Source organism: Ictidomys tridecemlineatus, chromosome X, assembly GCF_052094955.1.
Source record: "Ictidomys tridecemlineatus isolate mIctTri1 chromosome X, mIctTri1.hap1, whole genome shotgun sequence".
Lineage (NCBI taxonomy): Eukaryota > Metazoa > Chordata > Mammalia > Rodentia > Sciuridae > Ictidomys > Ictidomys tridecemlineatus.
In genome coordinates, this window is record NC_135493.1 from 27,016,990 (window position 1) to 27,041,689 (window position 24,700).

At 37.5% G+C, this 24,700-nt stretch overlaps 1 protein-coding gene across 11 annotated transcripts in view; it reads right to left on the reverse strand.

The window, feature by feature from the left end:
- Window positions 1-1,088: 1,088 nt before the first annotated feature.
- The window catches only part of Gria3 (glutamate ionotropic receptor AMPA type subunit 3), a 273,117-nt gene continuing 249,505 nt past the window's right edge, over window positions 1,089-24,700 (reverse strand). For 6 of the 11 annotated variants that reach the window (XM_040285043.2, XM_040285039.2, XM_078034313.1 and 3 more), the window contains 3 exons: window positions 11,027-11,141; window positions 8,237-8,484; window positions 1,089-3,310 (listed from right to left, as the gene is read on the reverse strand). In XM_040285043.2, coding sequence (XP_040140977.1) covers window positions 8,239-8,484; window positions 11,027-11,141 — 361 coding nt within the window. In that variant the 3' untranslated portion in view covers window positions 1,089-3,310; window positions 8,237-8,238. Of the gene's footprint in view, window positions 3,311-8,225; window positions 8,485-9,570; window positions 11,142-24,700 lie in introns of those variants that run through there. The other 5 variants (XM_078034314.1, XM_005319344.3, XR_005733696.2 and 2 more) reach the window with 5 other exon arrangements.

Sequence of the window (24,700 nt, forward strand, 5' to 3'; positions counted from 1 at the left end):
GAGAAACAGTATTCTCCTTTGCTTCTCTCTTCCTCCAAGGAGAAAAAAACACCAAACCCCAGCTAAACCAAGACAGTGCTTTATTTTCATTTGCCACAACACCTGAGAGTAGCTTCTCCTTTGGGGTAAGGAATCAGTTTCTGTTAAAATAGAAATCTATTATTTTGGAAGATCTGGAGACATCATTTGGTACTTGAATGGGTTACCTCAGCCCCCAAGAGGACCATCAGTCTAGTCTAGTCACTGAATCTTCTCTCTAGATAATGACTTTTCTTTTGGTAGAACTATTACACGTGTCTTAATTTTTTAAAAAGGAAAGCAGTTGAAGACGAACTCTAAAGTTTAAGTAATTCAATAGCCAATCAGCATTTCAGAGGATAGTGAAAGTGGTAATAATGTTGCTGGGGCCTACAGGCCAAGTTGACCACTGTGTCAGAGCCTTCTTTTTTCATTTCTATTTTTCTTCTCCAAGGTCTTGCATTATTTGCTTTCTAACTCTCTAGTTCCAGATATGTTTCTTCCTTGATCTTTCTAGTATCTTACTTTCCTCTTTTCTGGCTCTGTTGCCAATTATCCTTTCTTCTTTCTATCTAACATTGTGTCCTCTTTTCTATGGTGATCATCATATAAAACTGGTCTGCATTTAAGCACTTGATTAATTTATCAGAGAAAGATGTATTCCATGTTCAGAATCTGCAGATAAGACTAGATCTTTAGCTTTTCATTTTTGCCTCAGAAATATTCTAAAAACTGTAAAGTCCTCAATTCATTATTTCTTCTCCCACTCTGCATCACCCTTGGAGAAATAATGGTTTTCCAACAGAGGGGGGTCCCAAAAGGTAGAGGAGGCCAAGAATGGGGATGGAAGGCCTCAACATCAAACTAACTTAAGGTTTAGCTGAGGAGTCTGAGCCTGCCTTTCATTGCAGTCGGGGGAGGAGAGATGCAATCCTTTGTGAGAAACATAAGTAAGGTGACTGTTACATCAATTGCAAAGCTTCAGGTAGGAAATAAATTAGTGAATACTAACTTCTCAGCATCTGCATCCAGGTAAATTTTAAACAGATAATTGAAACACAGAAACCAAATTCTTTCTTTACAATTTTATTTACAAAATGTATTAAAATTTTGTACAATACCTCATGGCAATGAGGCTCCGTAATTATGCCCACACATGCAATTTATGCTTTTACGGCCATTAGTTTGCTTGGCAATTTTTCTGTTCACTGAAGTACAGCTTTAACAACAAAAAGAAAAGAATTGGAAAAAAATCCTCAAGTGACTATTGCCAAACTCCCATAGCTTGAAGTTAGTAGCAGAAATTTGAAGCAATCAACATTTTTTTAAACATGCAAGTTTTTTTTTAAATAACAAACCAATTTACCCGCTTCTTTATCCCAGTGAAGTTTCCTCTCTGAAAAACTGATTTGAGTCAATAAACATACATTTCTCTTTATACAGTGCCTATGAAAACATTTGTGTGTAGGTTGGTTGGTTTGTTTTATACAACTTCATATTCACACAGCGTTAGCTTCCCACACTGGGACATTATAGCATTCATAAGTTGAAAATCACAGTTTCATGAAAACAAAACAAAACAAAAACACAACAGCTTTCTTTTGTGTTCAAATACCATTTAAACTCTGACAGGTGAGTTATTTGCTTATGACACCATTTTTGGAATGAAAGTTTATATTACACTTTTCTGGAAACGTTTCGTTGGAACGAGACTTCTTCCTTTCTTTTCTGAAGACAAGAGCAAATATGCAGCGAGTCAACTAAGCATCTAAGGGTCACACTTGGGAAATGAAGGCGAGCTCCTAGTTTTTACAGTCTGGAAACTTCCCAATGCACGTTACTGATGAGAGCGAACTACTGAACTACGGAAAGCGTACGTCGTTATATAGGAGGTAATTAGTGAGCGGAGACTATTTCCTCTGACTGTTCTGATGATGCCAACGGCAGGTATGCAATTAGTTACTTGATAGCCCATGGAGCAGTAGAGCGATCTTCTGAGAGTCAGTAGAGAAACTGCTCCAAGCAAGGACCTGGGAGTGATGCTGAGGCCCTCAGATTAGCTGTAGGTTTGGGAATGCATTTTAGTCTTTGCAAACTAGAAAAGGACACATGCAGTCTGACGGAGAGCCACGGGCAGTAACAGGCAACAGCTGGTAAGACAGACCGAGCAAGAGTAAAGTCAGATTGAGAATTGTGGTCTGAACCCACTGGCCCGCCTTGCAACGCGGTTCTGTCTCCGTGGTATACACTTGAAAGGCATACTTAGCAGAGAAAGCAGAGCTAAACACAGTGTTGTTTCTGAGAAAGATATTCTAAACACATCTGGGAGTATAGGCAGCATTTCCCTCACCTCAATGCTAAATACTCAGCTATATTGACTTAAAATGCACACTGAAGCAAGAAAAACAGATCTGTGAGCTGAAATTCCAAACTTCTTGGAAAGCCCCGGGATCTGTTTTAGGAAAGCACCGATAGGTATGCCTGATAGTGCCCCGTCCCTTGCTACACACACAAGACAATTTTGAAAGCTCTGTTGATCCCTTTACCAAGTGGGAAGTTATCAAAGCATTTTCACAAAACTATTTCAGGAACACAGAGAAGTCGCCACTTAGTCCCTTTTCCAAAGCATTTGAATTTTCTTAAGTGTTGCATTTACAGTCTAAAGATATACACATTTCAGCAACATTGAAAGAAAATAGGGTGCACAGAACATCACCACCAACAGGAAATACCAAAAACATCTGATCAGCAGATCCTAGAAGGAATGCCAGTCTGTCTTTCCAAATACTGGGAGACAGAGGGTTTTTTTATTTTTTTAATCTGGAGGAACTAATTCTTTTAGCTAAGATGGGCCTATTTGCTTAATTGGAATTTTAAATTTGTGTGTATGTGTGTGTGTATGTGTGTGTGTGTGTGTGTGTATTAAAGAACATGGTGTTTGTATATTGTGCAGTGGTATCAAAGAATGGCTTTTGTTGAATTGACTTTTTAAAATAAGACTTTTTTCGCATACTGGAATCTTGCACGTCCATTTTTTTTGTTGGTTTTTATTTTAATTTTTCAAGCAAAGCAAAAAGATTTCAATGATGGTTTGCATTGTCGTGAGTCTTAGAGTGTTCCATAAGGCACTGAAGGAAAAAAAAATCAGTTTTTCCTATTGAAAGGTCATTGCACCATCAGCAATATTCGTGTCATGCCCGACACCAAGGAGAGTGAAATCTGGCTCAGGATCCTTGAAGCAGCCACGTTTTCGGTGATTTCCTCTCATCACATGCCTCCAGTGGGAAGGGATCTGCAAAGGAAAGGGGAAATTTAAATTTGAAGGGGTTTTCTATTTGGAGTTGAGAAGTTTATTATGGCTCAATCTATCTTGAACAAAAATGATGGCTATTATCTCAAATTGGCATTACTGGGGCTGCAGCCTATTCAAATGGCTTTAGACAGCAGGCCTGGTTAAATTCTTCAGCTTGATGCAAATGCTTTGCAATAGGCTAAATTAGGATAATTCTCTACTATCTGGATTGATTATACTAAGGAATATACAGGCAAAGTCTATTGCAAAGTCTAACTGAAGACTTTAATCACTCAGAATGTAGGTATACTAGGAAGTTGTAGTGGTATTTAAATAGATATTTTCAAGAGAACTACATGGAAGAGTGTATTCTGATTATAGAACCTGTGACAAAAGACTATTCATTTACAATAGAGGGTAAGAAATCTTGTGTGACTTACTGAATTGAAGTGCATTTTGACTGGAGAACAAAATTTACTGCTCCTTGCAAGAAAGGTGACTATTTTTTTAAAAAAATACCTACAACGTTAGTTTTTAAAGCCTAAAAGTAGTACAAGGACTTTAAAGAGATAGCAAAAGAGGCCAGAGCATGATATCCATGAAAGGGCCAGGAACCCATGGGTGTTTGCCCTGACATTGTGAGCCTGATTGAGATGCTGCTGTGGCACTCTCCTTTTGAAGACATCAATTAACTATTGCAGGGGATTAATCTGCCCCAACTCAGAAAACTGAAGAAGACTTTCTTGCTCCTCTTCAAACTATACCCACCTCTACATCTTTCCCCTGTATACTAAGGAGATACTTCTCTTTCTTGTGAGTGAATACTAAATTGATCACAACAGAATGATGTGATCATTATGTACCATTGACCCTGGAATAAAAGTTATCTGCAAGAAGAATGTTGAAGATGCATGCACCTGAAGCCTAAAAGACTATCATGGAAATGGGCCAATCTCTTCCTTGGAACCCCTAAGTCCTGGGTCATATATCTTTCAAAAGTTAAGAAAAATTTTATATCTGTGGCAGAAAGTCAGAGTCCCCATTTCTCCGTTGGTTATGAGATGTCACTACCTAGCTGCATGACTTCAGGCGAGTGACCTAACCTCTCAGTGCCTCTGATTCCTGCTTTTATTTTATATTTCATGGTTCTTTGGATTAAACCTAGGGCATCACACATGCCAGACAAATGCTGTACCACTGAGCCATATCCCAAGTACCTTGATTCCTGCTTTTAAATGAGAATAAATTTTTATTACTGAGGTAAAAGTTCTTTGGAGAAAAAGAATATCACTGCCTCATTTATCCAGGATTTGGTCCTCATTTCACATAAAATGAGCTCTCTTATTCAAGAGAACTTCTCCAGCAAGCATACCTGTGCATAGGCTGCAGAAGGAATATATCATTCTGAAAATGGGCAACAATGTGAACAAAGTTAATATTTCCTAGGAAGACTAAACGGAACAGTCTTAGGAGAAAAATAGAACCCCTCCCAACTTCAGGCATCTTGAGGACTTGCATCTGAGAGGGATTTCAGAAATATTGTTGAAAAAGCCAAAGGAGCCTGAAGTCATTCTGTTCAGCATTGTGGAAACTGGAGAGAGTTTCTTAAAACAATTAGCAGAATCAACCTCAGGGAGCACCTCAGTGAATTTGTGGCACCAGAAGGTCAGTCACTTGTGAAGGCATGCTTGTGGCAGGGGAGGGGCACACTTCTAGTGGCTGGTCAGTAATCTAGAGGAGCATCAAGTAATTAAGACACAATCTTTTCTCTAGTGGGTGCCAAACATGGTCTGAAGTTGAGGCACATGTCCCCCTGGGCCCAATAATCCTAATGCTACTATTGCCCATAGTAAATGAGAGGTGACTTCCTCATCTTTTAAGGGTACTCTTTTGTTAACCCGGATTTCAATGGATCATATTCTTGCAGGTGATTTACCCTGAGCCATCCTTCCTGAACAATTACTAGTAATATCAACCCTGAAGGCAGACTCTGATAATTAGCAATAAATGTAAAAATCTCAGGAAGCCTCTCCATCTTTGTGCCTGTGAATAGACCCTGACAGATCTAGGTCAACACAGAGAACCAGAAGCCTAATAACTAGGTAACAAATTAGAAGTCACTAGGTGATATTTTAGAACTTCTTTGGAAATAAAAGATGAAAGGATGAAGAGCTCACTCTTTACCTAACCAACACTCCCCTAATGTCACATCACCAAATTGGCTGAGGACAGCACAGAGGTTTCTATTTTGTATTCAGCCTGCTTTGTGCCTCTTGACTGACACATGTGAGGTTTTCCTGGCATCTTCTGAGGTTTTTCCTTCTTGTCTGGAGACTTTGCACAGGCTTGGAGGACAGATTTGTTTACAGAGGCTCTTCCAAGATTTTCTTACCATCCCAGAGATAGCTGCCAAGGTGCTAGCTAACTGGGCTGTAACCATAATGGCATCAGTGTTTATTGAAATGTGACTTTTGTCTCAATTAACCTGAATTTTATTCCACAAAAGTGGATCAACCAAGATGAATAAAAGAAAACCAGAGAGCCAGAGTTGTGGCAAGTTAATTTATAAGGCTTTACTCCCATGTTTTATGTCCCAGGCCTCCACTTTAGGACTGCAGCATTCTGTTCAAACACCCTCTCTCCCTCCCTCCCATCCTCCCCCATGTCTCTTCTTTCTCTTTTCATTTGCTTTCTTCCTTTCTTCATTTTTTCTTTTCTTAGTCAATGTTCTCTGAGATTATTTTCTCTAATCTTACTATTCCCTGGAATAGCAGCATCTAAATGACCTAGCAACTTGTGAGAGTGTTGAATTTCAAGCCCCATTGTTGATCTGATGAATTAGGATGTACATCTTACAAGATCCCCATATGATTCACATTCACAATGATGTTTGAGGGGGCAATCTGGGGCTTTAGAAAGATTGAGGGTATAGTATTTGGGAAGTAAGGGTATTGATTCTCAAATAGAATGACTGATAATCCTACAGGCTATCCTAATTCTGAAGCCTGATATACTTGCTTCAAAAATATTCTTTCTGGGGAAAGTAGGAATGGTTATATTCTGGTGTGGAGTGCATAAAATGGGAGCATATGGAGGCTTCATGAAGTTCCTTAAGATTTTTTTTGTGCATGTATAAACAAGTGGGACATAAACTTAAGATCTGTTTCTCATTTGAGAAGGTCTAAGTAGGGTTTCAAGTTTTCTGGAGGCCACAAGGCCACGGATACTCAGAGGAAATATGGTTTAGTAAAGAATACAGTTTAGAAGGAAGAATTGAGTTCTAATCTAAGAATGGCAAGTACCTAGTTGTTTTTTTCTTGAGCAGGTTCACTTGATGTAGCTGGGTTTTAATTACCCAAAACACAAAATACGACCTGATCCATGTCATCTCAAATGAGGGAATAAATGTGAGAATACTTAGAAAGCTGCTACACAGATTTAAAGTATATTATTTATTTGCATGCCAGCATTTTAGAATTTGGGATAATTAAGCTATGTGAGATTACAATCAGTCAAGTACTATCCTATGAAATAAAGCAAAAAATATGCCCCCAATTGTAGTGGGCCTATATCACCTACTCAAGTAAAGGATTTTAAACATACTGGGACATTAAATGCTTGTATGCAAACAGTGCTAATTACAGTGCTAATCATAGTGTTGAACTGTCACCAATGTAATGAAAACACTTTGTCAGCAGGTTAGTTCAGTGTACTAAACATATTGTGGCAAAAGGTTGCAGTCTCTAGGAGGAAAGGACAGCAGCGACTTTATCAAATAAGATGATACTTTCCATGGTAAAGACAGATGACTTATTTGGATGAAATGTTTAAAAAATGCCTGGATTTAGATCCATGATGTGAAATATAAAAAGGTCAAAACAGAAATGCACAAATAAAAATTCTAGCACATCGACATGAGGTCAATCAATCACTTAAAATAAGGGAAATGAAGTTGCTAATTTTCTGTTCCACTTTAGATAAGCATGTTAGTAATGGCAGATGCACTCCAAGACAAAAACACTATATTGTATTATAAACACTTCCAAAATGGAGACATTATCCTAAGACAAGCTTGCCTTTGAACATGTCCAAATTATTGGTGGGGTTTGGCTGTAGCTGACAGACTCAGTGATATCAGTCAGGTTCACCTTAGTTTGAGTTTGGCCAGCAGCTTAGTGCCTAGACTGTCCTTTGAGAGACACTTACTTACCTGAGTATCCATTCCATAGAATGGACAACAAAGTAACCCAAAGATTGAGAAAACTGTCTCAGGTATGCTGCTTACCTAAAAGGACCTTAACTCCCTAATGGAAGCACTATAATAATTTGCTAAAATTCCTAATTTTAACATAATTTCCAGAATAGCTGCTTTCCTTAGAGTTGCACTGTCCAACATGGCAGCCACTAGCCACATGTGACTATAGAACATTTGATGTATGACTAGTATGAGTTGAGATATACTCTAAGTATAAAATATGCCCAAGATCTTCCAGATTAATATGAATAAGAATGTAAAATCTCATTTATTTTTAATGTTCTTGTTTAATAAGCATATTGAAATGATAATATTTTAGATGTATTGGCCTAAATGGAATTAGCTGCACTTGTTTTACTTTTTAAAATATGACTTTTAGAAAATTTAAAAATTATACATGTGGTTCATATATGTGGCTTACATATGATTCTTTTGAACAGTATGGCTCTAGAGAATGTTTTTCCTTTTTGGTCACAGATTGTACTTTAATTATAACTATGCTATCAGAAAAGCATCACTGCCTGACAAGAAAGCACAGTTTTCAAAGAAATATAATGATTGCAAAGAAGAGACAGCTTGAAACAATAAACCAAAGTAAAAAACAATGAAAAAAATAAAGGTTTCACATACAGTAATGGAAAGCCAATTAGTTTACTAGACCTTAACCGTACCCCTATATCTTAACACTTTCTGTTCCATACACGTTGTAGCCTTCTCTGTATGTAGCGTAATTCTGAGTGTTGGTGGCAGGAGCAGGCTTAAAGTTTTGGGTGTTCTTTGTGAGTTTCATGCGTTTGGACTCTGCCCGAGATTTGTAACAGAATTCTATCAAAGCCACCATCATGGCCAGCCCCAGACCTCCGACAAGTATATAGAAAACGCCTGCCACATTGCTCAGGCTCAGAGCGCTGGTCTTGTCCTAAGAGAAATGAACAATGCGATTAGTTCTTGGGGAAAGCAAAGGCAATGGGACATTATCATACATTACAACAGCATAGGATATTTCTAAATTGTCAAATAACTAAACATTGATGTAAGTGTAATGACTCAACTCTGGCAACTGGCTAATGTTTCACAATAACCAGCAAGATGGTAGATTGTGCTTCTGTTTACCATTTTGAGCCTCACCTAAATATCTTTTTATTTTCATTCCTTAGTCCCTTAGTACCTCAAAATGGTGCTCAACAACTATAGACAACACTTGGCCATGGGAGCAAAAGAGTAAACACAAGCATAATTTATTCCTCTGCTGGCTTCAATAAACACCATTTTCCAGAGTTGAGCTGTGACATAATCTCTACATATGTAACACTCTTTTCATTTGGGAACTTGAAGCACTCTTTCCCCTCTCTGCCCCGCAACACCCCTTTCTCCCTCGTTCTCCCTGTGACAAACTTTGTCAATAGCTAGTCTTTAAGATACCAGGGGAGAATATTAGTGGTACCTGATATTCTTGTCAGGGAAGTTACTTCATGAGGGTTTGTTTAAAAAGGGTTAAACATCCTTTTTCCCCCAGTGATTGAGAAATTGCTCCTCTTGGGAATTGGTTGCTGAGTTGTCATCCTAGTCAAAATTAGGGCAGCAAGTCTTTGTGTTGCGGGGACAAGGACACAGCACAAAGAATTGGCTCCATTTGATATTCCTGGAAGTTTAAGGGAAGTGTCAGGAGGACCCACTGGGTCCTGGATTGGCTCTATACGAATCAGAAAGCTTTCCAGGGGGCTGATGATTTTAGTTAAATTGAGCTCATTTTTTAAACTTTTACTCCAGGGAACATAGATAGTATTTTTTTAAAAAAATACTCCACTTATCTGCTTTCTATTTAACATAGGGGAAAAATTGAGGAAGCCGGTCAGTGACTTTCAGGTCAAACTGCAAATCTGACTAAGCTGTCTAACTCTATGAAAAAGCAAAAACTGAACTACTAAATAATGGAAAGAAAAAGTTGGTGTCTTGAGCCCTACCTTGAGGTAGGACACACCAAGGGCCAGGAGTCTTTCTTTGAAAAAAAAAATAAAATAAAATAGCATTTTGTAGTCTTTTTAGAGGGAATGTAACCATTTTGCTGCTGAATGTAATTGAATGCAATATCTAAATTATTACATCAGTGAATTTGAGCATCTTATTTAAATGATGATACCACTAGCAGATGATGGTCATTGCTGACCCTCAATAATATGGTTCAGCTATTTCTGGTATATTTAAATAAGTAAACGTAAAGACAATATGGTCTTTTCCTTCTGATACTTGAAATTGAATCACATTCAGGGAGAGGATGTGGGGGTGCCTCATGTCCACAACAACCTTGCAAATGGCTACTCTTCTAGGATGTATGGCAGCTAGGTGGGTAGTAAGAATTTTTATTACTTATAAAACAACGGGTCATCTCCTTAAGGAGGCTGGTGAGGCTATCTGCAAGGATGTTTCACAGTCCATTAGGAAATGAACTAGTTTCTGGTACCCCTCCCTCTGCTATCATATTCATATATGTATATGTCATTTAAAGTAGGGGAAAGGTCTGTTAACATAAACCATGTAAGCTGTGACAACAAGAACAGTTTTAAGTTCCATGTGTATAAGTTTCACAACAGTTGCAGAATTCCCTGATGTGGGACATAGAAAACCAGTAGCAAAATGGTTCACTGCACAGGGAAAATGAGTGGCATTTCATGAAATGAATTAACTGATACCACAATATTAGTTTGAAAAAAGGAAAAGGCAAAAACTGAAACTAAAAAGAACTTTCTTAGGGGAGCGAAGGGGGGCAGGAAGGAGGCGGGGAAGAGTGTTTCATGCTTATCAATGTGATGTTATCCTGACAATGTATACCCTTCAGGAGCATGCGACTAAATTTTAAAAGTATTACGTACAGAGATTCAAATGACACCTTTGGAAGAGAGAAGTGTGACAGACTTAATGAGACTCAAGATCCAAATAGATGCTGAATTCAATACAACAGCAGCTTGGAGGGAGCTAATCATTCTGTTTACAGAGACCAGTCTGTTATTTGTTCATATGGGACAGATGTAATATATTAATAACCAAAGGTATTTACAACTACAAAGTCTCTGGCACTGTAAGAGGTTAAGAAAAAGTACTGTCACAACTGGATCTTTTTTTGTTGTTGTTGTTGTTGTTCTTGTTTTCTCTTTGAACTCTCAAAATGTGAAATACAGTAAAACCCCCTTATAACACAGCTCATTATTTTATAGCTTTGGAAACACAGTGGGCCAGATCAAGTTCCCTAATCATAACAACAGCTCTATAGAGTCCAACAATTGATTTTATGTGGCAGATCTCTGAGGCTGGTGTTTGCCTTATTCCTTTAGTGCTGGTGTTATAAAGGGGTCCCACTGTGTCAGGGATTGTGTGTTGGGAAGGAAAGCCGTTTGGGGATAGAAAATAAACAGTGGGTCAAAATGTGATTGCTAATCAGTACAAAAAGACCTTCAGCGACTGACCTTACTCCCGGAGTCCTTGGCTCCACATTCCCCCTTATCGTACCACCATTTGTTTTTCAGCTTGTCTAAGATGCCTTGTTCACTGAGTTTCAATACTGCAAGGTTTACAGGCGTTCTTCACGTGGGAAATAACATAAATAACATTATATTATGTTATTTTATGTTATTCAAGCTTCAAACTACTTTAAAACTATAGAAAGCGATAAAGCAGGGGGCCCTGGCCACAGAGTAATTTTAGACACTGCAGGCAACCTGAGCATTACCTTATAAAAAGTTAACACTACAGCAACGCTATATTTACCAGGGCCTGCCCATATCGCTTTGAGTAATCGGCACACACTGTTAAATAATGAGGATAGAAAAAAAGGCACTCCTCAGATAGGCTGTGTGTGGTGAGGAGGGTCTCCCCTCAAGTGACAATAGTCAGCGGCAGCTTGCAGTAGCTTTGTGACGGAGGCATGTTAGGTTTGATCTAACCGGGTGTCTTGTTGTACTTCCAGACAGAAAGCAAGTTTTATGGGAGGATTGGAAGAGGAGATGGGGCCAGAAAGGGAAGCATTTCCATATTGTGAACTGAGACAAATGGATGAATCTGAACAGAAGATAGACCCTACATAAATAATGTGCCTTGTTGTGTTTCTTGTTACACAAATCTGTTGCCCAGTGCAATGATCCCAGAAAGAACTGTACTACATACATGTCCTTATTTCACAAACATGTATTCTAATTTAGGCACACATTGGTTTTTAGTATTAAAAGGTGTGATATGGACTTCTGAGTTTTGCATAAGAGAATTATTTTCGATGATGTAAGAACTGGCCTATGGACTGTTTCTGTAGTATTTGCTGCCTGCCTATCTGTTATGATCATATGACTGTGGTCAACACAGATCACCAGACAGTGGGCCAGATTGTTTTAAGATGGAATATTAATATGGCATGATGTAAAATGGCAAACTGACTATGCCCCTATTGGTATCACTGTAGAGGAATAGTTCCTACTAAAAGAAGACTCCCTCATCTGAGAAGCAACATAGGACCATGAGACAAGGAAACTGCTCCTCAGTCCTTCACTACTTAAAGTATAAGGACTGTATTGGGAGCCACAGGGCAAATACGTAAAACCCAATAGGTCCTAAAAGAAAGATTTTTCTCTTTCAGAGATTTTTTTTCAGCTGTAAAATAGGAATAACGACCTTTACCCTGTCTTCTTCTTAGAGCTATTGATTTTTTTTTTGTACCAGGGATTGAACCCAGAGGTGCTTAACCACTGAGCCACATCCCCAGTCCTTTTTTATAATTTATTTTGAGACAGGACCTTGGGCTGCGTTGCTGAGGGCCTTACTAAGTTGCTAAGGCTGATCTTGCACTCACAATCCTCTTGCCTCAGCCTCCCAAGCTGCTGGGATTATAGATGTGCACCACTGTGTCCTGTGAGCTATTGAATTTTAAATGAAAAATCTCTAATAACTTGGGCAAAAATGTGTTACATAGGGAGTATAGCATAATTCTATGATGAGACTATGGTGGGTTCAGATTCATGTGAACAATATTGCCAATACTAGTACATGTTGGTCTGAATGTCAATTAGCTTAAAAGAAGAAAATCAGACAAATTTATGTAACCCTGAACATGCATTAAAGTGTCTTAGCTTATTTTGGATAAGTTGGGCCCATAAACATATCCATTTATTGACAAGACTGCCTACAGGCACAAACATCTGGCCTCTATTATACCAAGTACCAAAACCTATTTCCTTTCTTCCCCATTTGCTGTTGAGAGCAGAGGGGCCATCTCATCTTGAGATATTCTAAGACATGTATCATTATTTTAAAGTAATATGCAATTTCAGAGTACTTGAGATTTGAAAAACTATAAACCTTTGGTGGCAGGGAGGTGATACTTTCTTAGTTAATGCAGGGCCTGGCAGTAAGAGTATCTGCATTTGGTATCTCACAAGGAAATTGGGGTCCTTTTATATCTTTATACAAGTTCCTTCAATCAATGCTCAACATCCTGGGTTCCTCAAATCTAACCAGAGTTACTTGGAATACAAAGCAATAAAAGGTATTCAAAACTTTGAGCCTCTTTCACAGATTATTGGCAGTGAAAATTAAGTCTTAAGTTTTAAAGGACAGACAAGCCATCTATGGCCCTTAGATCAGTGTTGTAGTGCCTTCTTCTCTACTCTTGACCATCTGACCCCCTTCTCTATCTTCCTTCACTAATTACTTATTATCTCATCACTACCACTTCTCCTCTAATGCTGTGCCTTAAAGCCAACCAATGACATGAGACTCAGCAATGTGAAAGCTGGCTCAGGATGCAGGGGAATGTTTTCCAGTGTAAAAAAAAGAAAGGAAAAAGAAGATGTTTTGTACTTTTTCTTGGGGACCTGAGCTCTACTAGGACCACAAGAAAAAGTACAAAACATCTTCTTTTTCCTTTCTTTTTTTTGTTTCTGTTTTTTAAATGGATTTTTTTTCTTTTTCTGTGTATATATTTAATTTATTTTCATATTTACTTTTTTCACTTTTTTGGCACATTAAACACAATGGTGGGAGTTGTTGTTATATATATGTACATGCTCACAATATAATAATATCATTTGGCCAATATGACTCCTTAGCACTTCCCCCCCTTCTTCCTCCTTTCTGTTTTTTTTTCCTGTTTCCTCTTTTTTTTTTAATTACATAGGGCACAGTGTCCTCTCACTGCTCTCTGACTAAGCTCTTAACAGGCTCTGTCCTCCTTTAAACTCCTATGTTGTTGAATTAACTTCGTTCAATTTCTTCAGAACTGCTGCTCTATTTGGTATTAGGAACAGAGCAGTTGAAGTCTGATAAAAGGTACTCACACTGTGGTCCAATGGAGAGGTTTTACTCTCTATAAAAATCCTAGTTTTGAAAGACATTTGTCAACCATTAAGTGAGCTAGATTGTTAAATGTATAGCATGTTGGTTTAGAGCAGTGGTTCCCAAAATGGGATCCATGGTCCCCTGGGGGGATCCCCAGGGTCCTTTGGGGATCCTTTTCTTAGAAATCCAGTGAAGTCAAAACTTTTTACAATATCACTAAGACATTGTTTTCCCTTCTCACTATTATACCTTCATATCATACAGTGGAATTTCTTGGAAGCCCCATGATGTTTAAAATCACAGCAGATTGAGTAAAGAAAAATAAATGAGGATCCCATTCTTTTATATTGAGCCAGATAATAAAGAAATTTGTAAAAGTATAGGATAGTACCACTCTCCTTACTATTTTTGACTGGAAAAATAGAATTGTTTCATAAAAGTATATTATTTATGCTAACATATATTGGATTTATTATTTTTAAGTGAATCAATGAGTACATTCTCTAAAAATTCTTCAGTGTTAATTTTTGGTGTGTAAATATTAATGACCTAACACACATAAGCAAAACTCTTTTGAGGGGACTGGGAAGATAGCTTAGTGGTAGAGTACTTGCCTAGCATGTTCAAATCTTTGGGTTCTATCTCTAGCACTGAAAAAAAACTTTTTGGGTTTATAATAATTTTTAAGAGTATAAAGGGTCCTGGAACAATAAGTTTAAGAAGCATTAGTTTTGGAGAAGCACAGAGTCTTTTCCTGTGCAGGAGTCTATTCTAGGATGCCCACTATATAGTCTTACTAAAATTCAGGCTTAGCATATTAGCAAAATACCATCCTACTTCTGACAAATGACCTATTCCTACCTTAGGTCATCCAGTGTCTTTCACAGAATGGCTAGTAGCTTCTGTCTACTCCCATGGTCTCTACAGTTACAATGGACGTTACCTTAGAGCAATAGTTTTTACCTAGGAGTTTTTCTGTCCTTCAGAGGACATTTGGCATTATCTGGAGGTTTTTTTTTTTTGTTATTGTCATAACTGGGTGGGGGAATGCTATAGGCATCCAGTGAGTAGAGGCCAGGGATGTGGCTAAACATCCTATAATGCATAGGATAGCACCCACAACAAAGAATTATCAGGTCCCCAAATGCCGTTAATGCTGGGGCTGAGAAACCTGGCCTTAAATCATCCAGATTTCCTCTGAGATACCCCAGGATGTGAGAGAATGCTGACAAATGATACACCCTAAGAAGTTTAGTCTTTGATTGAAAAAATCACAGGGTTTATGAAATCTGGCAGGGAGCCAATGTGCATTTAGGAACTTCTAAATAAAAATGAGGGAGAAAAACAAACATTTCAAGCAGCAGCACAGCTAAGGAGCATAAAAGCTGTAATCAGAAATCACAGATAATACCACTTAACAAGGTTAGGATAGCTGCCAAGAAAAGAAAGTACTTTAAAAGGCAAATCTCCTAGAACTCCATGTTACTATGGGATAGACTAAATTTCCAAGAAGGTACAGGAAAAACTGCTTTTATCTACATTGTTTTCTCTCTTACTGTATCTTACTGGATTGCATTACCTAGTCCAACCCAAATCAACCCAATGTACTGACATCCTTTCCCCAATTCACATGCATGAGTGTTCACACGTGCACACACACACACACACACACACACACACACACACACACACATACACATTGATATTTTGAAGAAGAGGGAGTTTGGTGGACATTTGGTCATTTAAAATGTCATTTTCTCCAGGAAGCCATTTTTGTCTCTCACTCCAATATTTTCTCTTCCTTCCATCATTCTCTACCTTGCCTCATTATTTATGTCCATATCTTGTGAGTCCCTCTATACCATGTACTTCTCAAGGGCAAGGATCATGGCTTATGCATCTATATCCTCATTTAGGATGCTTTTCTCAGTAAATATCTGTTAAATTGATAGCTCTCTTTTAGCTTTTTATTTTTCAATCTGGTAACTTCTCATAGTTATCATATAATTATTATAGTCAAGTTTAATAATCATGCCAAGAAGGCAGATTTTTGGTCCCCCCTTTGTATGTAAAGAAACTGAATCACAAATAGATTAATCAATCTGCTCAAGCCTCTACAGCAAATTATGGGGCAGGCCACAAGGCAAATTAGTATACACTGAACTCGGTACTGTGCATTCACCAATGGAACACACAAAAGGGTAGTAACAGTCCTCCTTATTTTTGCTTTTCTGAATGTTCCTAATGATTTTTTTCCTTCAGGGACCACCATTCTCCAAATAACTATCAACCTCACAAGGGCATATTTTGCAACTGGGGCCTTTTACTGTGATGCAGCAATGTGTCTCCAGGGTAATGTTTCGAGCAATTACTGCAGGCCCTTAACTGGTACCTGAGAGAATTATAATTCAGAAATATTTATTGTATTCACCTCAATAGAGAACAGAAAGAATTAAACAAAGTAGGTCAGATTCCTATCATGGAAATTAGTCAAGCATTCTCCCTCTGAAGGGCTTACTATGAACTTTGCTGTGTACAGCCCTCTTAAGAAAAAGATACAGGTCAACAACCTTAGAGGAGAAAGTAGCAGGGCTTTATAATATCATTTCAGGGGGTCTGGGAATGTCACTTTGCCCAAAAATGTTCTCCTCATCGATATATGAAATTCCACCATGAGAATCTCACATCTTTAAGTTTGAGCAACATACTCTGTTGAAATAAATTAAAACAAAAACTTCCTAAAAAGTGAGAAATGAAGCAATGAATGACTGTTTACAAACTACAACTCTGCATGGTATTTTGTTTAAAAAAGTGTTAGATGTTGGAGAAAGAATATTAAGTTCCCCTAAGAAAAAATGTTTTATGGCATGTAAGTCATATAAATCATTACTAATCAGATGGAGCGGGCACAAGCAAATGTGAATTACATAGTCATTTAGAAGTATATGAAAGTAATGCTAACTTGTGTCAGGATGTTGATTCCTGAGTGGAGAAGAGTCATGGGAGTGTCATCTATTTATTTATTTTTTATATGTAGGGGCAACACTGTAATTCATAATGCTTTGATAAGGAGTTCTATTTTTGAAGAAAAGATTATTGGATGATATAACTTTCTGCTTATCTCTGTCACTCACACCTGGCAATAACTCAGCTGCAGAGGATTGTGCTCACAGCCCAAGGCATCAAGCCACCCCAGATGTTGGTTGTCTAGATTCCAGGCTCAGTTGCTGGGATGTAGCAACCAGCCACTGCAAAGAATCAGTGTTATTTTAGTGATGATAAACCTTACATATGGGGACAACTTTAGGATAAGAACATCATTTTTTTTTCTGTGAAATATGTTATTTATTTAAAAAGTAAATAAGACTTTTGAGATTTCAAAGGAACTGCCCAAATTTATTTTGAAATTTTGATTTCAGAAAATACTTTAAGGTAGTAAATAAAGTAGCTTGGATACATGTTGGATTTCTTATTGTGGACAAAGAAACTCTCACGGGATGATGTGAGAGTGTTGAACTGGGGGTGGGAAGGATGAAAACTAGGTCTTGTGAATAATTACCAAGTTGATTTCTCCAAATAATCTGGTGATCCTGGAAGGATTGAGAGAGGAAGTTATACAATAGATATGGCTATGAAACTGAAAAATATAGGAACCCAGGTATAGTAGGATTTATCCACTTGAGAGACTGTGGGATATATTCTACTGTAAATGGCCTCAGTTTCCTTTCTGAGCAGGGATACTTTAGAGCAAATGCCCAATTAATGATATGGAAGATTTCAATGATACCCTCTGGAGGGATACATACATGTGTAATATGTAGGTTATAAAGACACGATCACAGAGAAGTAGAAGAAATATATGAGCATGAATAGTACATTTGCACCCTTAATTAGAAACTTGCTCTGACAACACAGTATCTGGATGATGAAAATGGAAACTTATCACAGCCTGAGTGGGAACCCCTTCCCCCATGTACCCCTTATCTAAAGCTCTAACTTACTAATGCTTGCTTCTTGGTATGTAGGGTTTTTATGAATGACTTCAGAAATATCAGTGGTGGAAGAATGGTCATCTTCACTTTTTCTGACCTTTTTTTTTTCTTCCAGAAGATATTTCAGGATTTCATGATGACAAGCTGCCTTTCTTAATCACTAGTGACAAGTCATCATTCTTAATAACTTATCTTTCATGCAGAAGTCCTAGTATTATTCAGGATATACAGGCATATGTGGGCAGGCATAGACATCCCTGCCTAGGTTGGTCTTGTTTTACATAGTTGCAGCCACTTGATGATCAAGCAAAAGAAGAATCATTGCTGAATAATAGGATTTACTAATTCTCTTTTGTAGGTTAACTTGGGTATGGGTAGTGAAGGGATTTATTTCTCTATATAGCAGCTGTTAGAGGCTATGACAGTTCAAAAGTGTCTGGAACCCTTTTAAGAAATCTCTACCCATGTCGTTTCACAGGGTTTCATTCATGGAGGATTTCAAGAGAATGAAGGTTTAAGTCATTTCAATCTTTCTACACTTGGATCACCCTGAACTTTATCCACAACCTGGGATCATCTGCACACATGACTGCTGGCATTACTGGACTCTGGCCACCCAAGTAACCCTAATTCCACAGGGGCAGTTACAATGATTTGCAGAGTTATGTAGTGCTAAGCTGCTAAAAGTCACTGCTGAGAGAGTATTTATAACCATGTAGTTCACAAATGTAGCTCAAACCTATTTAACTCCTTGCTAATGGGATCATAATTTAATATAAGTGCAAAGAGCAAATTCAATAATGCATGCATATAACATTAGGAGTTGAAAGCTGTGAGTCATTTTACTAAGGGCCTAACAATGCTAGTGATGGAAACCTATTGAAGAGCATTTGGGCTAACACAGCATTCCCAGAAGCAACTTTTGAGACATGTGGGTGAAGCCAGAGGCATTTCCAAATGATAACCTCTCAAATTCAAAGAAATAGAACCTTTGATTCCACATACTATGAATTTCCCTGAAGGATTTTTTTTTTTTTTTGCCAAATTAGACCTCTGTTCAACTTCCTCTTCTAGAATAGGAATCCAAAACCATTATCAGTTGTAGGCTATTTCACACCACATCATTAATTTGTCTGGGAAGACTTCTTACCAGTTTGTCCCTGACAAAGACAAGGGATCCAGTGAAGATACTAAGCTGGAGAATCTAGTTTTGGTTAAAATATGTCCACAGATATTTTTCCAAGTATATAATTAGTATGATTCACTTGAAAATTCTATTTTAACATACATTAAATATTCAAATTATCAACTTGGTTGGGTTTTATTATGCATAAGTGTATTTTCTTAAGAATAGTTCCTTCCAATGGCACCAAGAGAAGACAGAAACTCAGATGATGAATGTTTCTGAAGACATGTAGGTCATTAGACCACAGATTTTAACTTCTGATGTTATATGCAAGCATTATTTGAGTTTACAAGGAACTCAAATGATGAGTGTTTCTGAAGATATCTAGTTTATTTCCCTGATTCTAGGCAAAATATGCATTGACAGTTCAGTCCAATGGGTGTCATCATCCTCTTTTTTTCTCTAATAGTCATTTTTTTCCAGGAATCATAGAAAATAATCAGTCTTAGCTTATACTCAAACATAGATTACAACAAATGGTGTCTATATATCGGATGTGAAAGCCAGCTACTGGTTGCCATGCCAAGGTACACACCACCCTCTTCTAGCACACTTTCTAGCATCCACACATCACATCTACATTTCCAGCAATGATGCTAGACAGGATACATTAGCAGTCTTACTATGTATATGTATATATATGTATATATATGTATGTATATATATAGCATGTGTATGTATGTGTATATATATGTACATATACATATATATAGTGTATATATATATATATATATATATATATATATATATATATTTAAGAGTAAAGTATGCTATTGCCTTAGGTCTATATTTTGAGAAATATTTGCTTCAGTGCCAGATGAAATTAAGCAAAACGGTTAATCTAGCACTGGGACCACACTTTTGCCATCTCTGATCAATGGGTATTAGCCTCATGTGCCAAGGGCCAAATGCTATACCGCTCTCTAAAATGTCAAAAGAGAATGTATTTCAATTGTTCTCCATAAAAGACATTTCCCCCACCCTGCTCCACCAACCCCAACTCCCACCCTAACAAAATGTATTTCAGTTAAATCAAATCTTCATGTTTCTTTTCCGTGTCTATCCTACCTTTCAGACAATGGTTCTATAACCTCTCCAAATGAAAGGAAACCAAATACTTTGGTCTTCAAGGGGCAGGAAGGGCATAGAAATATACCATTTCAATCTTTGCCACTGCAACCATGTCTTTTCCTTTTGGCAATTGTGTAACAGCATTCTTACCTTCAGGCTTTTCACTCCTGCTGCTCTTTCTGTAGTTCTGATGTTGGGCATTTGCTCATTATTTGTCAATAAGAAACACATTCATGTTATCATGATATCACCAAAGGCAAACAATTATGTGCTAATCACAGAAATCATGTTAAGGCCACAAAGTCAATTTTTAAAATTCCAGAATGGAATAATTAAAAAATCTTTTCTTTCTGGATTACATTTTTTTCCCGGTGGAAGAATTTATCCTTTAACACCATTTGGCAAAATCAATGGTTTTGGCAGCCACTGGAAGTGTTCAGTTCTCAAGGCAACAAGTTCCTTGCTTGGAGCAGCCATTTGAGAGAACGTGAGGATTTGTTCTTGGGAGGAAGACCTAGCAAGTTCAAGCAGCAAATTTAATCACTATCAGGAAATAAAACTGTCAGGTTCTTCATACTTCCAGGAGGTAGTACCAGCACAGAAACATGCAAACCAACGAAGAGCATAATATACTCACCCTACTCCTCGATCCCAAACCAGAGTCTTGGGGATTCACAGGAACATCTGCTAAGACCAGGAAGTGCCATCGAGCTGTAATGATTCTTGCCTATGCACATAACAGTGTCAATAAAGAGTCATTGGGATCCACCTTAATCTTGGGCGTCCAAAATGTCTATCTTTAGGAATGGCTCCTACTAGTAAAAGGTCCATTTTTTTATGTAGGTAAATGTAGATGCAGACTCATATCCATTACCTAAGGCCCAAGACTGTCAGACTGTTCTGGGTGTGGAAGAGAAGTGATTAAGAGATGGTGGCACAGTAGAGAGAATTGTAGACATACAAAGAAGAAGAGGAAGAGGAAGAAAAGGAAGAAGATCAAATACACACAAAACTGAAGATCTCATTTGTACATATGGGAAATATGGTCACAACATTATTCATCTATGTACCACTGACTAAGAAGCTGAGGAAATTTGAAAATAGGCTGTGTCAAAGTGTCACATTTTACTGTCTTTGCATAGATGAATTGCTAAAAGCAAATGCATGGAATTAAAAGAAGATTGCTAGGGATAGGGAGGAGGAGTATGTTTGAATTTCTTAAGAGAACAAACTTTTTTAGGTACTTTAAAAGCACCCACATGAAAAGAAACATCTAATTTTAATTGCAGGCAATTTTCAAATCTATTAAAACAAAGTCCCTAAGTTTTTTTTCTCCAATGTGGGTGATGCACATTGGTTAGTTTCTTCTAGTTCCTATATATTTTAACTGCATTTCTATATCAATATTCTGTAAGTCCTAATGATGTCCTACAATTTATTTAAATAATGGAGGTTTAATGGCATAGCCCTTCCTTGTCCCTCTTTTCCCCATATGCCTTACAAATTAAGAAATCCATGTACTGTACAATTCTCATTGCACTCAATGGGTTCAGAATGGTCTCATTTAAACATTCTGTTTTATTGTTCCACAAAGCACACAATATGTGCTATTTTTCACCTTGGAAAATATGGCACTGGGAGTTTATTTAAATCCCTGGTAAACTAAAGCCAGGTACAAATCTAGGGTGAGGTAGGATAAGACAACAACTTGTCACTCCAGTCACAAATAGCTTGTTTCATACATCCTTCTCCCTTTAGTAGGGTTAAACTAGATGGGAAAGCCAAACTGGCACCCTTTCCTGAGAGTAAGGCAGTGAATATGAGTAGATGGAGGGACCAGAAGAATGTGGGAGTTTGAAGCAACAGATAGCTATGGAAGGAGGCTGATATACCTATATGGTAATTCCCAGCTAAATACCCATTCTTCTGTGATTTGCAGTGACAGACTTTCACTTGCTCTGTCACAAATCTCTGCTGATGTGCGTTTATCGCTGAAATGACCACTGGCTCTTAATTACTGCTTTTGCACACATGTTGGAATAAAGCACTAACACAAAAGGGTGATTTGCAGGTTAAAAATTCCCAAATCACAGCTCTAATTTCCATGATCTTTGCTATACATTTATAGTCCATTAAGGAAGGATCAAGTCTGCTTTGTTTAGGCCTTATTAGCCCACGTTTGAGAAGTTGGTAAATCTAAGCCGTGTTTTGGTTCTAGTCTGTGGGTCTGGTTCAAGGGCTGCACTAGTCACTGACCTTATTCTTAACTTCTTGTATTCAGAAAAAATAAAATAAATAAATTATCTGTTGCATTATTTTAAGTACTTGCACATTTACAGCAGCTTGGAAAGTTGCTGGTTCTTTTGCTAGTAGGATAACTTTTCTAGAATAGGCTCAGAATGTATAATAGCTCATGCCTGAGAGGAACAAAGTCAACAATTTAACATAATTGCCCATTCATCATTATTTAAAGGTTGCAGGAGCAGAGACTGAGAGATAAGTAATACAGGTATTTCTTCTCCTCCTGGTTTCAGAGATAATAGGTGTGAAAGTGTTTTTGAAAAAGTAAAAGCACTTATAAATGTCAGGCTTTGTGATTATTGTCATTTTTAGTAATCAGTACTGAGTGCTGGAATGGCTTAAATATGCCATTTGCCTAGTAACCAAGCTTTTTGAGAATGAACCTGATTCTTATGGAAACATTTCACATGCAATCAGATTCACATTGCTCATTGGGTAGGTAGATGCAATAAATTGCTGTCTGCAATAATATCACAAGAGGTGACCCTGGAATTCAGCAGACGTTTGTGACAGCATTAGCTGTGTGACCTTCTCAAAGTCACCACCATCTCTGGATCTCACTTTCTGTATGAAATGACAGTACATTCAACAGTCAATTGTCATATTAACTGGGGATAAGATACAATAAATAAGTATAATTCTCAAGCCATTTTGCTAATGCACTAAAACCTCACTGATTTGGAATAACAGAGGGGAAGGATTTTCTGAATGAGTAAAGCAAGTCATGAGTTGCAAAATAGGTCTGAAGAACGACAGTTTTATTACTTTAGGTCTATTTTGTAATTCAAACTGACTATAAGACATTGCCTTAATGGAGGTCCTTGTGATAACTATTTTAGCAGATAGATTTGTAATGATAATGATTATATCTAATAAGTGCTTCTAGTGTTTGCAAAGGGTTTGTTCTCTTAAGGACAAATTCAACTGACAATATAGTCTAAACTCTTCATTTATTTAATAAACCTCCCTTGTCCCCATCCCTAATAATATAAAGTTAACTTTTAGACTGGTCCCTGTATAGTTTATCCCAAAATTATTAATTAGAGAGCTCCAAATTGATGAACTTCACTGCCATTTTTCTCTCATTCTCCATTGATTCGTGTTTAGCAACACCACTAAGTAATGGTAAAGTGGTCTCAGATTCATTTTTTGCTCCTTCTCTTGCTCACTCTCAGAAAACAGCAGATAGCAATAAGGAAGAAGATAAAGACAAGCTCCTCTATAATCCAGAAATAGAATAAACAATTATGGAAATGCAGCACTGTTATCCACAGTTGAGAAAGGGATTGATTTATATCGAAAGGTTGACTGAAGGAATGACCAAGAAAAGTTATTTGAAAGATGGCTGGTAGATAGGACTATGATCAAAGAAGCCGGAAACATGATCTGCTGAAATATTTTGTATTTACATATTGAAATTCAGATAATCTGGAAATTGTGAACTGGCAATAAAGTTACTTGATAAACTTTGCAGCAGTACTAACTGAGGGAAAAAAAGAGCTTGATTGTTGGTTGTAATTAGGAAATAGTTGGTCTAAAGTTTTGAGGTCTTCACAATACCAGAACATAAGGTGAAAAGTAAAAATTCAGCCAAATATGTGCAGATTTTTTGTTTCTATTATATCAAACATTTGGTTATTTGAAAGCTTCTGGGCACTTGGCATCATGTGGATTTTTTAGAGTCATCTTGATAGAGTCCATGGCTCCTTTTTTAACCATGCTGAGTATGAATGATGAATTCATGAGAGCAATGCATCCAATCCAGCTCAATTTTCTTTCTGCAGCTCACTTCAATGATACAATTAAGTTCTCCGTGGCCTGCTAATAACATGAGAAAAAGACCAGGAAGAAGGTGCTAAATACTTTGGGCATCGGGTAAAAATCAAATGAACCAAAAGCTTGGCTAAATTGTCAATGTCATCAGTTCACATTGGTGGGACAGGAAGTTACTGTATTTTTTGACACATAGTAAAACCTTGATTAATTGGAATCCATATGGGATGAGTGGGATTTTCAATAAGAATACTCATTTTGTTTCATTCTTGGCTAATAGCATGTTTTCTTAAAATGCTTGTTTCCGCTTTCTTGCCTCAGAGAAGCAGCCTTTAATGTTTGAGGGTCAATCCAGATGGAGAGACGTTATAGGAGAAAGAGTTGAATGTGACCTAATGACAGGTTATCTCTTGGCAAGTGATTAAAAAAAATTAATTCCTTGAGGTCTTCTTTTTGTTTTTGGTACTACTGAGGTTTTCTCATCAATGTGAAGT